The sequence below is a fragment of the Oncorhynchus keta genome, chromosome 19, assembly GCF_023373465.1.
Source record: "Oncorhynchus keta strain PuntledgeMale-10-30-2019 chromosome 19, Oket_V2, whole genome shotgun sequence".
Taxonomy (NCBI): Eukaryota; Metazoa; Chordata; class Actinopteri; order Salmoniformes; family Salmonidae; genus Oncorhynchus; species Oncorhynchus keta.
In genome coordinates, this window is record NC_068439.1 from 64,467,505 (window position 1) to 64,484,327 (window position 16,823).

General features: G+C 43.9%; 1 protein-coding gene across 1 annotated transcript in view; it reads right to left on the bottom strand.

The window, feature by feature from the left end:
• LOC118398686 (mannosyl-oligosaccharide 1,2-alpha-mannosidase IA-like) overlaps positions 1–16,823 on the bottom strand; it is a 169,735-nt gene that overhangs the window by 33,046 nt on the left and 119,866 nt on the right. The window contains exon 5 of the mRNA XM_035794262.2: positions 12,492–12,586. Coding sequence (XP_035650155.2) covers positions 12,492–12,586 — 95 coding nt within the window. The remainder of the gene's footprint in view (positions 1–12,491; positions 12,587–16,823) is intronic.

Sequence of the window (16,823 nt, forward strand, 5' to 3'; positions counted from 1 at the left end):
GAAAGCAATAATAACAGCAAGAATGCTAGTTTCTCACGACACAACGTGGACATTTGTCACTGGAGTCTTAGTACTTGTCGTTATGTCACCATACTATAATTTGTCAATCAAATAAATAATTACTACATTTTTGTGTGACATTGCTATGGTTTTCTTGGTATTGTTCCACTAGCTTCTTATACATGCTATATATACATGTGATCTTGCAATGGCTTATCTAGAATAAAATATAGGCCTAGTTTACCTCTGGCCAAAGGAAAGATCAGTATAGCTGCCCCTAAAGCTCTGGAACACTCTCGCCCCAGCCACCCGCAACTCTGACTCACCACCTTCAAAAACAATATAATTAAAAACACCTATTTAGTCTGGCATTCCTCTCAGCTTAGCTCTTACATGCTGACCACACTGCTCGCGAGCATCTGCGTAGCCAGGTGCTAAAATCGAACTAGGTTCTTATTTTTTAAATATTCTTTGCTGTACAGTGTTCTTGTTTTTTGGGGGTGTTTAAATTACATATATTATTATTATTAAAGATTTAAAAAAATATAAAAAAAATCATATAGTTGACACCGTGCCATGTGTGAGAATGCGGACCCACGCACGCACTCGCATACACTCACACACACGCATCGCCGTGTGCCCCTGACCAAGCACACTCTAACAATTTCCCATTTAATGGAATTTAGGCAGGTTAAGTCAAGTTAAACTGATGTCAGGCTTTGGCGGCAGGGAAATTTGATTTGAGAATCCTTTATCTTGCTTATGGTCCTAATAAAAGTAAATGGGAGAAGGTGTGGAACATAGATAAGCCCAAGGAAATGGGGTCAAAGAAAATATTTGTGTGTGTTGAACAGAGGGGGAGGGTTCATTGGCCAGCACACTTTGACAGTCCAGGGGGAGGTTTCCAACTACCGTTACCACAATTTCTAACTAGCATTAGCGTAATGACTGGACGTCTATGGGACCAGCTAACATGCAATGGTAGTTAGTTTCGTGAACCAATGCTACCTCTAACACAAGTTCATCTGACTCTGGGAAAGTAGATAAAGGGCCTTATTGCCAAAATCCCAAATGATCCCTTTAAGAGCACACACTTCTGTCCCACCTGAGGGCTAGCATTAACAAAGAAATGGTTGGATGTTTGTTAATGAAAAGCATTTCTTCTGTAGAACTTTTGACTAGAGATACATTGTATAACCTCTGAAGAACGCTTTTGAATTTGTAAGCTCACTTCAGAGAGTCTTGATAGGGTCACACTATGACACTTTTATGTGAGGTTAAAGAAATGGACAGTCCAAAGGGTTTTAGAGTCTATTGGAGAGCTGCTGAGGGTGAGAGGGGGTTACTGTGAGGGGCTGCTACTGTCCCAGTACATCGCAAGGCTTCTTCTGACCATCTTCAGACAAGCTGAGAGGGTGTCTGTCTGTCTGGTACACCTGCAGCAGACACTCACATAACTGTCAACTCCTCAATAGGACTGGAAATGTCCTTTCGCTCCATTACTCATCCTCATCTCCCTAAACATTAGATGGCTGTCACAGAGTACAGTATTTTTCCCCCTAGAATAAACCCACCCACCTAAATATAGGCAATTATTACTGCGGCTTGAGAACATTTGTAATTGCTCCTGCGTTTCAAACAAACTGCTTCAGTGGTTTTGAAACTGTATCATGAAAGTAATGTCTGTTCCATTTGACTTTCAGAAAGGAGAGAATAGCAAACGCAAAAGCTAAGGGAAGAATTGTGATCGTGTTTGATTTCACATAAAGGAACCTAGTCATGTAGCTAGCACAAATATTTTACCATTGCCTCTTTGATGAAAGGTTGAATTAATATTTACGTAAAAACACAATCAGCTAATTAAATAATCCAATCCCTCTGGTGTAGATTTGCTTGATTATTCTAGCGGTATGATTCTTGTCGTTTAATGTAAACCACGAGATGAAAATACTTTGTTTAAGAACAAAGACATCACCTCCACTCCATGGGAGGATGAAAAGGGGGACAAACAAACAAGCACAGAACAGAAGAGATGAAGCCAGTCAGATTGATTACGTGACCCAGGAACAACAATTAGTGGTAGCAAGCCTAGCGGTAGCAAGCCTGTATGCCAGGAACTCTCTACCTCGGTGTTCATAGGAGAACCATCCATTTGTGACCTGAGAGGACCTCTCTCACCTGGATAGCGATGAAGACACACTAGAATGAAGCAGAATCCCACTGCCTTTTCTGCTCAATTACCAACTATCAATGGCCTCAATGAATGCGCTCTGGCCCAGTCCATGCTCACAGTGATTTGCAAAGCTAGGATCATCTGGAAGTCCATAGAAGGAAGGATGAGGAGGAAAGGATAGAGGTAAGGGACTATGGACCCAGAGAGAGAGTGAGAGTGAAAGAGGGGGCGTGATTTGACCACGCTCCCTTCGGGTACACCCAATGCCACAGGCCCGTTCTAGCTCAATCTGGGTCAAGGTTGTGGCACGGCGCTAAGAGTAAAATCAATAGTTTTCTTGTTCACCCAGCCCTGGTTCATTCCATCCTTCCTTCATATGCTGGATGTTCATGGATTGGAAGAAGTAGCCTTTAAAAGCCTCTGTATGCAACCCACCTCATGTGTCACTCTGCTAGCAGCTTCCAGCAGTTAATGACTGTTAGTGGAGGTGAAGTTCTCTCTTTTATGTTAATTTTTGATTTATTTCACCTTTATTTAAGCAGGGAGTCATGCTGAGACCCAGGTCTATTGATGAGCCCTGCATGAACACATCAATAAACAACCATTACACTATATACGGTGCATTCGGAAAATATTCAGATCCCTCGACTTTTTCAACATTTTGGTACTTAACAGCCTTATTCTAAAATTGATTAAATAGTTTTTTTTAATGACAAAGCAAAAACAGGTTGTCATCTTTTCAAATGTATTAAAAACAAAACAGAAATATTACATTTACATAATTATTCAGACCCTTTACTCATTACTCTGTTGAAGTACTTTGTTGAAGTACTTTCAGTACTTTACTTCTGGCGCCGACAGAGATGGCCACCTCGCTTCGCGTTCCTAGGAAACTATGCAGTTTTAACGTGTTATTTCTTACATTGGTACCCCAGGTCATCTTCGGTTTCATTACATACAGTCGGGAAGAACTACTGAATATAAGAGCAACATCAACTCACCATCAGTACGACCAGGAATATGACTTTCCCGAAGCAGATCCTGTGTTCAGCCTTTCACCCAGGACAACGGAATGGATCCCAGCCTGCGACCCAAAACAAAGATGTCGTAAAAGAGGGAAGCGAGGCGGTCTTCTGGTCAGGCTCCGGAGACGGGCACATCGCGCACCACTCCCTAGCATACTTCTCGCCAATGTCCAGTCTCTTGACAACTAGGTTGATGAAATCCGAGCAAGGGTAGCATTCCAGATGGACATCAGAGACACTAACATTCTTTGCTTCACGAAAACATGGCTCACTCGAGAGACGCTAACGGAATCGGTGGAGCCAGCTGGTTTCTTCACGCATCGCGCCGACAGAAACAAACATCTTTCTGGTAAGAAGCCTTATGGTTAACGAGATGTGGTGTGGTCACACAACATGCAGGAACTCAAGTCCTTCTGTTCACCTGATTTAGAATTCCTCACAATCAAATGTCGACCACATTATCTACCAAGGGAATTCTCTTAGATTATAATCACAGCCATATATATTCCCCCTCAAGCAGACACATCAATGGCTCTGAACAAACTTTATTTGACTCTATGTAAACTGGAAACCACATATCCTGAGGCTGCATTCATTGTAGCTGGGGATTTTAACAAGGCTAATCTGAAAACAAGACTCCCTAAATTGTATCAGCATATCGATTGCGCAACCAGGGCTGCTAAAACTTTGGATCATTGCTATTCTAACTTCCGCGACGCATATAAGGCCCTCCCCCGCCCTCCTTTCAGAAAAACTGACCACGACTCCATTTTGTTGCTCCCTGCCTACAGACAGAAGCTAAAACAAGAAGCTCCCGCGTTCAGGTCTGTTCAACGCTGGTCCGACCAATCTGATTCCACGCTCCAAGACTGCTTCCATCACGTGGACTGGGATATGTTCCGCACTGCGTCCAACAACAACGTTGACGAATACGCTGATTCGGTGAGCGAGTTCATTAGAAAGTGCATTGATGATGTCGTTCCCATAGCAACGATTAAAACATTCCCAAACCAGAAACCGTGGATTGATGGCAGCATTCGCGTGAAACTGAAAGCGCAAACCACTGCTTTTAACCACGGCAAGGTGACGGGAAACATGACCGAATACAAACAGTGTAGCTATTCCCTCCGCAAGGCAATCAAACAAGCTAAGCGTCAGTATAGAGACAAAGTAGAGTCGTAATTCAACGGCTCAGACACAAGAGGTATGTGGCAGGGTCTACAGTCAATCACGGATTACAAAAAGAAAACCAGCCCCGTCACGGACCAGGATGTCTTGCTCCCAGGCAGACTAAATAACTTTTGCCCGGACCTCCAGACACCCTAGACCAGGGGTGTCAAACTCATTTTCGTGGGCCACATACGGCCTAGGGAGATGTCAAGTGGGCCGGACCATTAAAATTATACCATACTCTGCTATAAATAACCAAAATATCATGTCTTTCCTTTGTTTTGGTGTAAAGAAGCACAAGAACATTAGGAAAATATTGAAATTTAATGAACTATCCTTTTACAAAACATTTCATGAAACACCTCATATTTCCTTAGACAAATGTGCAATTTACTTTTATCATTCACAAATATGCATTGCAACTGATCCCACTGATTGTACAAAGGCACAAAACTTTAATTGGTACTGAAAAATATAGTAATGCACTTTAAGATTAAATGAGACTTTTAAAGAAAGGAATTTTTAAACCACTTACACATACGCATATAAAATCTAAATGTAATCCCTGCGTAACCTTACAAACTAAGGAGAGTGATTTTAAATGTGTAATGAAGAAAGTGTTCGCCTGTCCTGTAAATCTGTAAACTTCATACATGAAACATACATACACATACAATACATACTGAAAATGTATGGGTTGTATGAACAAGAATCCATCACACAACTTTTGTTTTGAAGCTGCTGACTAACATTAAAGTGCACATTTTTTAAATCACCACAGTAAGGATTCATCTTCACAGAGCTGTATTCTTTCAATGCAAACAGTATCTAAGGCAGCATTTAGTCTAGTCTGGACTTGTATTTGTACCTGAAACTTGGCATCTTTTGGCCTGTAGATCAACACCAGATGTCCTGACTAGCTGTCACTTTCAGAATGTCATTTAAGTGCTTGTTTGTGAGCCTTGACGCATTTTTGTTTTATTGATATTCATCACTGAGAAAATTTGTTCAAAAGGTAGGTTGTCCCAAACATGCACAGCAGCCAGGGCTGTTAATTTGGGGTACCCTGGTAGTAGATACTGATAAAATCTGTCCAGACCTAGAGGCAAATTTGCCCTTCAAATCTGCCGAGTATTCTCCCTAATATTGGCAAAAGCTTGTCAGCTTCTCGGGACATACAAGTTCAGCCGCCTTCATCATGCATCGTTTAACAAAGTCACCGTCGGAATACGGCTTCGATGCTAATGCTAACTGACTTCTCGGCTCTGGATGAAAGTTGACTGCTGTTTCCTCAGACCCGCCAGCAATTCGTTAATCTTATCTCTTCTCAGTTGTCCTTGCAAGCCGTCATATTTTTCGCTGTGATGAGTCTCGTAGTGGCGTCGAATATTATATTCCTTCAATACCGAAACTTGTTGCAAACACACCAAGCACAAAAGGTTTTCCGTGCATCTCTGTAAATAAATAGGACTGGTCCATTTTTCTTTGAAAATTCTACACTCCTTATCTACTTTTCTCCGTTTGGATAACGACATTTTGGCTAATGATATTACCTGGCGCATTGATACCGTCTGCTGTTTTCACTGTCTCAGTGATGCGGCTTGTCTTCTACTCTGATGGAAAGAGTGCGCCCCTTAGCGGATAATCCATGAATTGCAGCCTTTTATGCATTTTTTCCACTTTCAGACCCGGGCCTGATCGAACCTCCTTGGGGGCGGTTCCGGCCAGCGGGCCGTATGTTTGACACCCCTGCCCTAGACCCACTCCAATTTGCTTACTGCCCAAATAGGTCCCCAGACGATGCAATCTCAACCACACTGCACACTTCCCTAACCCATCTGGACAAGAGGAATACCTATGTGAGAATGCTGTTCATCGACTACATTCAGCATTTAACACCATAGTACCCTCCAAACTCGATCTCGACCCCGTCCTGTGCAACTGGGTACTGGACTTCCTGACGGGCCGCCCCCAGGTGGTGAGGGTAGGTAACAACATCTCCACCCCGCTGATCCTCAACACTGGGGCCCCACAAGGGTGCGTTCTGAGCCCTCTCCTGTACTCCCTGTTCACCCACGACTGCGTGGCCATGCTGATCCTCAACACTGGGGCCCCACAAGGGTGCGTTCTGAGCCCTCTCCTGTACTCCCTGTTCACCCACGACTGCGTGGCCATGCACGCCTCCAACTCAATCATCAAGTTTGCGGACGACACTACAGTGGTAGGCTTGATTACCAACGATGACGAGACGGCCTACAGGGAGGATGTGAGGGCACTCGGAGTGTGGTGTCAGGAAAATAACCTCACACTCAACGTCAACAAAACTAAGGAGATGATTGTGGACTTCAGGAAACAGCAGAGGGAGCACCCCCCTATCCACATCGATGGGACAGTAGTGGAGAGGGTAGTACGTTTTAAGTTCCTCGGCGTACACATCACGGACAATCTGAATTGGTCCACCTACACAGACAGCACCGTGAAGAACCTCAGGAGGCTGAAGAAATTCTGCTTGTCACCAAAAGCACTCACAAACTTCTACAGATGCACAATCGAGAGCATCCTGTCGGGCTGTATCACCGCTTGGTATGGCAACTGCTCCACCCACAACCGTAAGGCTCTCCAGAGGGTAGTGAGGTCTGCACAACGCATCACCGGGGGCAAACTACCTGCCCTCCAGGACACCAACACCACCAGATGTCACAGGAAGGCCATAAAGATCATCAAGGACAACAACCACCCGAGCCACTGCCTGTTCACCCGCTATCATCCAGAAGGCGAGGTCAGTACAGGTGCATCAAAGCAGGGACCGAGAGACTGAAAAACAGCTTCTATCTCAAGGCCATCAGACTGTTAAACAGCCACCACTAATATTGAGTGGCTGCTGCCAACACACTGACTCAACTCCAGCCACTTTAATAATGGGAATTGATGGAAATTGATGTAAAATATATCACTATATACAGCCACTTTAAACATTGCTACTTAATATAATGTTTACATACCCTACATTATCCATCTCATATGTATATGTATATACTGTACTCTATATCATCTACAGCATCTTTATGTAATACATGTATCACTAGCCACTTTAAACTATGCCACTTTGTTTACATACCCTACATTACTCATCTCATATGTCTATACTGTACTCGATACCATCTACTGCATCTTGCCTATGCTGTTCTGTACCATCACTCATTCATATATCTTTATGAAGGGATAAAGAATATGTACATATTCTTTATCCCTTTACACTTGTGTGTGTATAAGTTAGTCGTTTAGGAATTGTTAGGTTAGATTACTCGTTGGTTATTACTGCATTGTCGGAACTAGAAGCACAAGCATTTAGCTACACTCGCATTAACATCTGCTAACCATGTGTATGTGACAAATACATTTGATTTGATTTGAGTTGAAGCACCTTTTGCAGCGATTACAGCCTTGAGTCTTCTTGGGTATGACGCTACAAGCTTGGCACACTTGTATTTGGGGAGTTTCTCCCATTCTTGTATGGGCTCATTCCTTGTTCAATAATAGTGGTTAACGTGATTTTGAATGACTACCTCATCTCTGTACCCCACACATACATCTGTAAGGTCCCTCAGTTGAGCAGTGAATTTCAAGCACAGATTTAAGAACAAAGACCAGGGAGGTTTTTCAATGACTCGCAAAGAAGGTCACCGATTCGTAGATGTGTAAAGAAAACAATTATCCCTTTGGTGAAGTTGTTAATAAGGCTTTGGGTGGTGTATCAATACATCCAGTCACTACAAAGATACAGGTGTCCTTCCTAACTCAGTTGCCGGAGAGGAAGAAAATTGCTAAGGGATTTCACCATGAGGCCAATGGTGATTTTAAAACAGTTAGAGTTTCATGGTTTTGATATGAGAAAACTGATGGTTGAATAATTCTTTAAAGAATAATGAGCAAATATTGTACAATCCAGGTGTGCAAAGCTTACCCAAAAGACTCACAACTGTAATCGGCGCCAAAGGTGCTTCTAGAAAGGTTTGACTTAAGGGTGTTAATACATGTGTAAATTAGATAATTACTTTTCAACACATTTGCAAAAATATCTAAAAACGTGTTTACTTTGTCATTATGGGGCATTTTGGGTAGATGGGTGAGAAAAAAACATTGAATCAATTTTGAATTCAGGCTGTAACACAACAAAATGCGGAATAAGTCTCGGGGTAAGAATACTTTCCGAAGGTACTGCAGCTGTCATCCTCGTTAGAAAGGGCTGGAGGGCTGGACAGGTTTATACTGTAGGTGTAGGAATATCCCTCTGCAGATACTCTACAAAACTGTCTACATGTTGATTACATATTATCTACTATAACTGTAATTTCAGTGTTGAAAATGTTGGGAATGGTCTTCTACAACATTAAAAATCACTTTGCTTCACTTAACTGTTTTCTGAGGAGTGTGGAAAAGGAGAGGGAAAACTGCCCGTGGCTGTATGCAATTGGGTTACTGGTTCCAACACATCTGAGAACGTGTCCCTCCATTTAAAGTGGGACAAAGTACAAACGCCAAAATAGCCCAAACGTTCCTCCTTCTATTACAGGGTAAGTGTCATCTTTTAAATTGGGTTACGGTGTTGCTGTCAACATTTAGCGGGTCAAATACATTATTTACCAGGTTACAGCAGTAGCCAGGTTAGGAGCCTTTGTACTTTAAAAGGTGAAGAACCATCCTCTGTAAAAACACAACCCCTAATATACAGAACCATCCACACACACACACACACACACACAAAGATGCAACAAAAAATTCAAGTTGTTGATACATTTCAATCCTCTCTTTCTATCTGCAGCGATACAACAGTGAGTTTAGATTCAGCATTCCCCAAAGGGACCACTTTGAGATTTTTTTAGCAACAAGCATCCACAAAATGAAAAACACAGGGAAGAGGGCTGGCCAGGCATAACCTCCAACAAGAAAATTAGTTGCATACAAAGAGGCTTTTGACAGCCACAGAGTTTGCCTCGTTAGTCCTCACGTTAACGAGAGAGAATGAGTATGAGAGCTGCTGTGTTTCCTAACAAACATAACACAGCTCACTGTAAGTGAATGGAGGTTCTGCCTACTGATACACATCTGTTTCTAGACAGCAAGTAGACATATGCCAGCTCTGCATTAACGTGTGTATACTTTGTGAAACCTATTCCCCTTTCCCATATCCAGTTTATTCGCTCATATGCCTTAGCATCTCCATATCAGAAATTACATCTGTGGTTGAGGTCTGGTGGGCTCTATATAAGCTAACCCAGTTATGGTTCAGTGACGTGGGTAAATGCATCATTATCTGTTGGGGCTCCTGGGGGCCTGTGGTAGGGTGAGGACCATGCCTGGGCGGGCGGCAGTCCTCTGGGGCCTCAGATCTAACTCCAGGAGACTAGTAGCTTCAACCACCAGGTGATGATACGTGAAGAAAGCCCTTCATTCGCCATAAGCGGGGGAAATTCATTTGTTACACCGACCCGCATGGCCATCTCCAAGACAACCTGGGTTTTAATTCATATCTGACGAACTGGGCCGAGCACTCACTGGCGAGAAAAACTAAAAGAATGCATTCAGATGAATCCTGCGATTACAGGGGGAGAGCTTTGAGACAGGTTTTCTCCTCCCTCCTGGCTAATAAAAATAGCCATCAGACAGTGTGTAGGTATCTGAGAAAATATAACATACAACATATTAAGCTAAAGACATTTATTTAATTCAGTGCAGTAGCAGTGACAAGCCACACACATGTTCAGTTGCTGTGATATTGATACAATCCCTCTCCCTGTTCTTTGCTGTGCTGAGGGTTGTGTAGTGAGCAGGAATTGTTAAGAGTGAGTATGGTATGCATAATAAGGCCTCTCTCAGCCATTGGACTGCCGGGGTTGAGCACGCTACACTAGCTGCAGGACTGGAGCAGACAGGACAGATGGGACATAACAGAGAGGATGTTTATTTTCATAGCTGAGACTAGCCGCTGGCGTCACACGCCCCCCTGTTCTTCCTCTCCCTCCCTGCTTCATCCCCCTTTTACCCACCAGGCAGCATCTCTGGAAAAACCATTTCCAAACCCAATAAAAATCCTCCAACAGGTTTGCCCCTGGAGAGTAGCAGCTGACCCTCTATCCTCCAGACTCCATCCCGTCTCCCTCTCTCTTTTCTGAGGGAGGTGGGCGGATAGGTGTGTCCCTTCAGGGGGGATACGGTAAGAGCGAGGGTAGTGATGGAGGGAGGGGAACAAGGAGGTCCAGGGAGGGCAGTCTATGGTTTTGTTAGCCGGGACAACACATGACCTCGACAGCGTTGCATTGTTTTGAAGAGGTTTCTGTGTAGAGCAGGAGAGAGGGAGCCATGGCAGCTGTGGACACTGTAGTCGAGACGCTGAGCGGGGGTCATTCAGAGTAAGGTGCAGGCAGGATAATAATCTAGAGGCAGGCTCCAGTTGCGAGAGAGCATCATAACAAAAAACTTGGTCCAGACAAGGTGTAGTCAAAACACTGACTTATCAATGGTAGAGCCCAGAACATCGATACACAGACAACATTCCTCACTTCTGTGGTTTGGGGGATGGAATAAAGGAAGCAGAGACCGTACTTCGCAAAACAACTGTGCTTTTATGTGCCACTATGCTATCAAACCAGAGCGGACAATACTTTAAAGCCGGGGAGAAAGACGAGTATTTGCAATAGTCTGTGCAGTTAATGTAACCGAGGGAAACAGAGGGAGGGAGAGTGAAACTATTGAAGGTAGGGTGATATATCAAATTAATGTTCCACATGCCTGTATCGCTAGAATCATGAAAAAAATAAAAATGTATTAACATTCTGTCTTTTTTGTCTAGTCTTCTTTGCTGCTTCTGTGCTGTGTAGAGTGTGCACCTTCCCACCCGCACACAGACACCAAGCCCCTCCCCCTGCCACTCACAACAACAGAAGGAGAAAGATAACTTCTTCCTCTCTGACAACAAGCAGTTTAAACACGCTACAGAATGGGTCATATGGACACCAAAACGCTTAGAGACATTATTTTACTGTAATAGACAACTTAACCTTTCCAACCATACCCTTTATGTCTCAACTACCAAAATATAAACAGAGCAGACCCTACTAAAACAAGAGTATTAATGATTGTGGAAAATTCATGCTCAGTTACAGTTATGCGCAGCATTGCAGTACCACATACTGCTAGAAGCATTTTAGCCACAGACTGTTTTGTACTAGCTGTATTGTCTGAGTTTTATAAATGTGCAATGAGCATTAAAAGACGCATTTAAATAAAGAACTGGAAACTCGTTCTCATTCTGAGAAATTAGCATCTTCTTATCCAGATAGGCCAGTAGATTTTATTCTCTAAACAAAGTGAACAGGCGGTGTTGTTCAAACAATTAGAGACAAGCAAATAGATCCAAGTTGACTAGACTTTAGCTTGCTACTTACTAGCACGTGCGTCTGTGCTTGAGAGATTGTTTATGAGACCTGTGTTCATTATATATAATGCCTGCTACAAGAAGAAGTTGTTCATTATTAGTGGATTTGCATGGTTCTAGTTAAATTTGTAACAAAAAGGGCATTTTCATAAACAGACTTGAAAGCTAGATCAGTGATTATTGCAACAACAACAAAAAGCAGGTTAAACTCTGATCAAATATTTAAATGATTAGTGCATCTTATGGTTGTGGAAGGCTTATATTTAGCCTAGGTATAACTTCACAAGTCCCTGAATTCAGTAGATTATCCCTGACTGTTTGAAATGCAGTGTGTTGACCTTTAATTGTGCAACAAAGCACATTTAGAGATATGTCGTGAAGTGGCCATAATTTAGGGGAAAAAATGAACCAGATATGATCGCCCAGCCCTAATTGAAGGCTTTTGGTCTTTACTCCTGTGAATGGAGTACAAGGACGAGTGATGCATGGGAAGAGTGAGCTGTGTCAAGCTGCTCAGTGGGTGTGTGTCATGTCTGTAGAGGTGCAGGGTCTAGGTATTGTCCTCTTCTAAATGTATAATGAGTGATGTTCCACTATTGGGAATAGTGATTTACTTGTAGTAGAGTGGGCAAACTGCACAGTGTGTATATAAACAGACAGACATGTGCTGTATGAGTGCAGGACTCACCTCTTCAGGTTTAGGAGGGCCCAGGGGATGCCTGTGGGGGTTTTGAATGCAGGCAACAGCTTCTCTCCCAGTTCTATGGCCTTCCTCCTGAACACCTTCCAAAAAAACAGAGAGAGACTCATCAGCAAAAACAATCTCTTCATGTCATTCCGTCAATGTCTAAGAGGTGGTGACAGAGATCCTTGGACAATGGCCATAAAGCTCTTCCTGTTACATGGGCCTTTATTCTCACATGCAGCATGGCCCTGCTTCCTGCTAGAGAGTAGGGAAAGAAGAGGCTGTTTCCTGGTGTGTGTGTGTGTGTGTGTGTGTGTGTGTGTGTGTGTGTGTGTGTGTGTGTGTGTGTGTGTGTGAGAGAGAGAGAGAGACGGAGGGAGTGAGAGGAAAAGAAAGACAGGGAAAGAGACAGAGACCGGAACAGTGAAACAGAGAGAGTGTTTAGGCCCGCTTCCTGTACCAGGCTGCTAAGAACTAATCAGATAAGAGCAGAGCAGAGTGTGGAGGCTCTGAGGCCTTCCTTCCCATCCTGCACTGCACTGCACTCTGCTCTTCAACGCCGAGCTGCCTCACACCACCTCCCTCTCTATGCCTCCTTTCTTCCCACCATCACAGCCCTGGATATACATCCATCAACCCCTTCAGATCAGGGACAAGAAAATGTCACCATGTCACGAGAGCTTTACATTAAATCATATACAATGACACCAATATACAATGACAGGTAAGGCATCAAAGGCACTTGTGCATCTTCCCGTCTATGTTGAGTCCTGAGAGGATTCTGTACTGTAGGAAATAGGAATACTCATGTAGAATAAATACATTCCCTATGAAGTATCCAGAAGTTTCTGTGAATGCACTCACTCTCGGGGAGATGCCCCAGTCAATAATCTGAATTTCATTCAGACATTTTGGCTCTCAGGGAAAGTGCTCTGTGTGCAGCTAAATGCAGCGTATGAGTGTCTGAATGAAATTCTGATTATTGGGATCTACTGTAACTAACCGAGATAACAAAGCTGTACACATGATTGCATCTGTGTGTTCCATCATCACATGTTCCTGTACTAGTTCTGAAGTGACATGGAGCTGTCAGAGGAGGTCGTGAGACGCTGTGAAGAACAGGGAGTGTTGGTCTTGGATATGCGCGGAGACGTCTCCAAGCAGCAACAATCCGGTGTGTCACTGCCTTCCGAGGGACCTGTGCCAAATGGCTTCATGCTAATCCAATTGTTGTGAAAAGATATTCTCTCCTCGATGAAGTATTAAAATGGCGTATGTCCAGCCTCTCAATAGGGGGGAATGTCTCACTAGTACCAAACGCCTGCACAAAGACGAGAGGGCACGAATGAATAAGGTAAAACTGCAACAGAGTCGGTCTGTTGAAAGCCATTTAATGGGGTCTTTTCAAAAAGCAGATGTAGATGATGTATAAAGAGTACACTCTCAAAGGCAGGAGCTGGTGGCCTTTCAAAAGAGGCATTCGGGAGCTGCGTAGGTGCAGGGTGGTGCTGGACACCCGCTGAGTCTAGTGCCCTACTCAAAGAAACACGGCTAGGGCAGTGTGCGTCAGCCACCAAATAATCTCCTGCTGTGCCCTTGGAGTCTCTGGACAAGGTCACCTGTTAACCTGTTCTACTAATAATCACATTGTCTCCCGCTGTGTCCTTGAAGCCTCTGGACAAGGTCACCAGTTAACCTGTTCTACTAATAATCACATTGTCTCCCGCTGTGTCCTTGAAGTCTCTGGACAAGGTCACCAGTTAACCTGTTCTACTAATAATCACAATGTCTCCCGCTGTGTCCTTGAAGCCTCTGGACAAGGTCACCAGTTAACCTGTTCTACTAATAATCACATTGTCTCCCGCTGTGTCCTTGGAGTCTCTGGACAAGGTCACCAGTTAACCTGTTCTACTAATAATCACATTGTCTCCCGCTGTGTCCTTGAAGCCTCTGGACAAGGTCACCAGTTAACCTGTTCTACTAATAATCACAATGTCTCCCGCTGTGTCCTTGAAGCCTCTGGACAAGGTCACCAGTTAACCTGTTCTACTAATAATCACATTGTCTCCCGCTGTGTCCTTGGAGTCTCTGGACAAGGTCACCAGTTAACCTGTTCTACTAATAATCACATTGTCTCCCGCTGTGTCCTTGAAGCCTCTGGACAAGGTCACCAGTTAACCTGTTCTACTAATAATCACAATGTCTCCCGCTGTGTCCTTGAAGCCTCTGGACAAGGTCACCAGTTAACCTGTTCTACTAATAATCACATTGTCTCCCGCTGTGTCCTTGAAGCCTCTGGACAAGGTCACCAGTTAACCTGTTCTACTAATAATCACATTGTCTCCCGCTGTGTCCTTGAAGCCTCTGGACAAGGTCACCTGTTCTACTAAATCCACAGCGCTGTTCCTTCTGCCCACCACTCCTCCCTCTGCTCGGTGATGAGGTGTTGGTTGTCTGTCTACCTCTCTCTCGCCACTCTGTAATTTATTACATTGGACTTTTATGGCTCAATTCTGAGGAGGTTATGAAAGTAATCTGGAGCTCCCGTGCCGTAAGTAGAGGACATCCACAAATCATCCCATCCCACCAGGGTTAGCACATACAGACAGGCCGAGACTGGAGATATCCTGTGTACCTACATCTCATCCAATTTGTGTGATTAATGCTTTTAATGATGCCAGGACGCTGGAGAATAAATAAACCAGAGCCCCACCTAGAGTCATCAAGCAAACTGTCAACAAGGTCTAATAAGCAATCAAATGATCTGCAACCCCAAACAACCGGGCCAGGCTGGATGGCAGATAATATTAGTAAATATTGATCATGATAATCATATTCCTCACTCCAGTGAGTTTGAAGAATGACTTATCACTGATATGAGAAAATCAGCTTTGAAGTAGAACAGATGTTATACAGAAGACAAATACAGCAGCAGTTCTTTTTGCAGGTTTCCTGACACTGAGTAGGAATAAGGTAAACACTCATTTGGACGATTCAGGTCAAAGGAAACAAAGAAGGATGCAGTTCTGAAGATGGGGAGATGAAAGTAGTAAAAATACAACTTGCACCCACCATATTAGTGCAATAGGGGCCATATTTGTCCTCTACAAAGTCATTTAGGCAATAAGGACAAAGCAAGACAGAGACAGTGACACAAAGACAGAGAGGGTGTAGTTTGTACTACAGGACTATGTGCCTGTCACTGGGAGCCAGGCTAACAGCTCCTGTGCTGTGTGGCTGTGGGGAAGAGGGCTGGACATGCCACTAAATAAGATGAATTACTTTTCTGGGCCGGGGGTGACTGGGCCGCCTTGCGGGACACAGCCCAAATTACTCCATGCGTCTGTGGGGAAGAACCAGACAGGGCTCTGGCTCCTCCAATAGATCAACCCACACCCAGCGTTCCCCTGTGGCCTAGCTGTCCCTGGATGAAGCCTGGCAGGGAGGGACTGGGGGATATAGGCCCAGTACTTGGAACACCAATCCCTTGACATGAAGCTCCAGGGAACACACATCACAGGTCACCAACAGGACTGAAAATGGCACTATGAAAATTCACTTCACCATGGCTACCATACCATAATATTTAGGTTAAATCTGAGAACTTACTGTACATGCTTTCTACTGTAGCCATTGTGGATTCATATAAATTGTATTTGAAAAGTATTCAGACCCCTTCACTTTTTTCCACGTTTCAGCCTTATTCTAAAATTGATTCAATTGTCCCCCCCCCCATCAATATACACACAATATCCCATAATGACTGACAAAAACTGTTTTTTAGATTGTTTTCCCAAATGTATATAAAAAACTGAAATATCACATAAGTTTTCAGACCATTTCCTCAGTACTTTGTTGAAGCACCTTTGGCAGCGATTATAGTCTCGAGTCTTCTTGGGTATGACGCTACAAGCTTGGCACAGCTGTACTTGGGTAGTTTATCCCATTCTTCTCTGAAAATCCTTTCAAGCTCTGTCAGGTTGGATGGGGAGTGTCGCTGCACAGCTATTTTCAGGTCTATCCAGAGATTTTCAAAATTGGGTACAAGTCCGGACTCTGGCTGGGCCAGTCAAGGACATTCAGAGACTTGTCCAGAAGCCACTGTAGTTGTCTTGGATGTGTGCTTAGGGTCGTTGTCCTGTTGGAAGGTGAACCTTCGCCCCAGTCTGAGGTCCCGAGATCTCCTTTCATCTTTCCCTCGATCCTGACTAGTCTCTCAGCCCCTGCCACTGAAAAACATCCCCACAGCATGATGCTGCCACCACCATGCTTCACCGTAGGGATGTATTGGCCAGGTGATGAGCGGTGCCAGGTTTCCTCCAGACGTGATGCTTG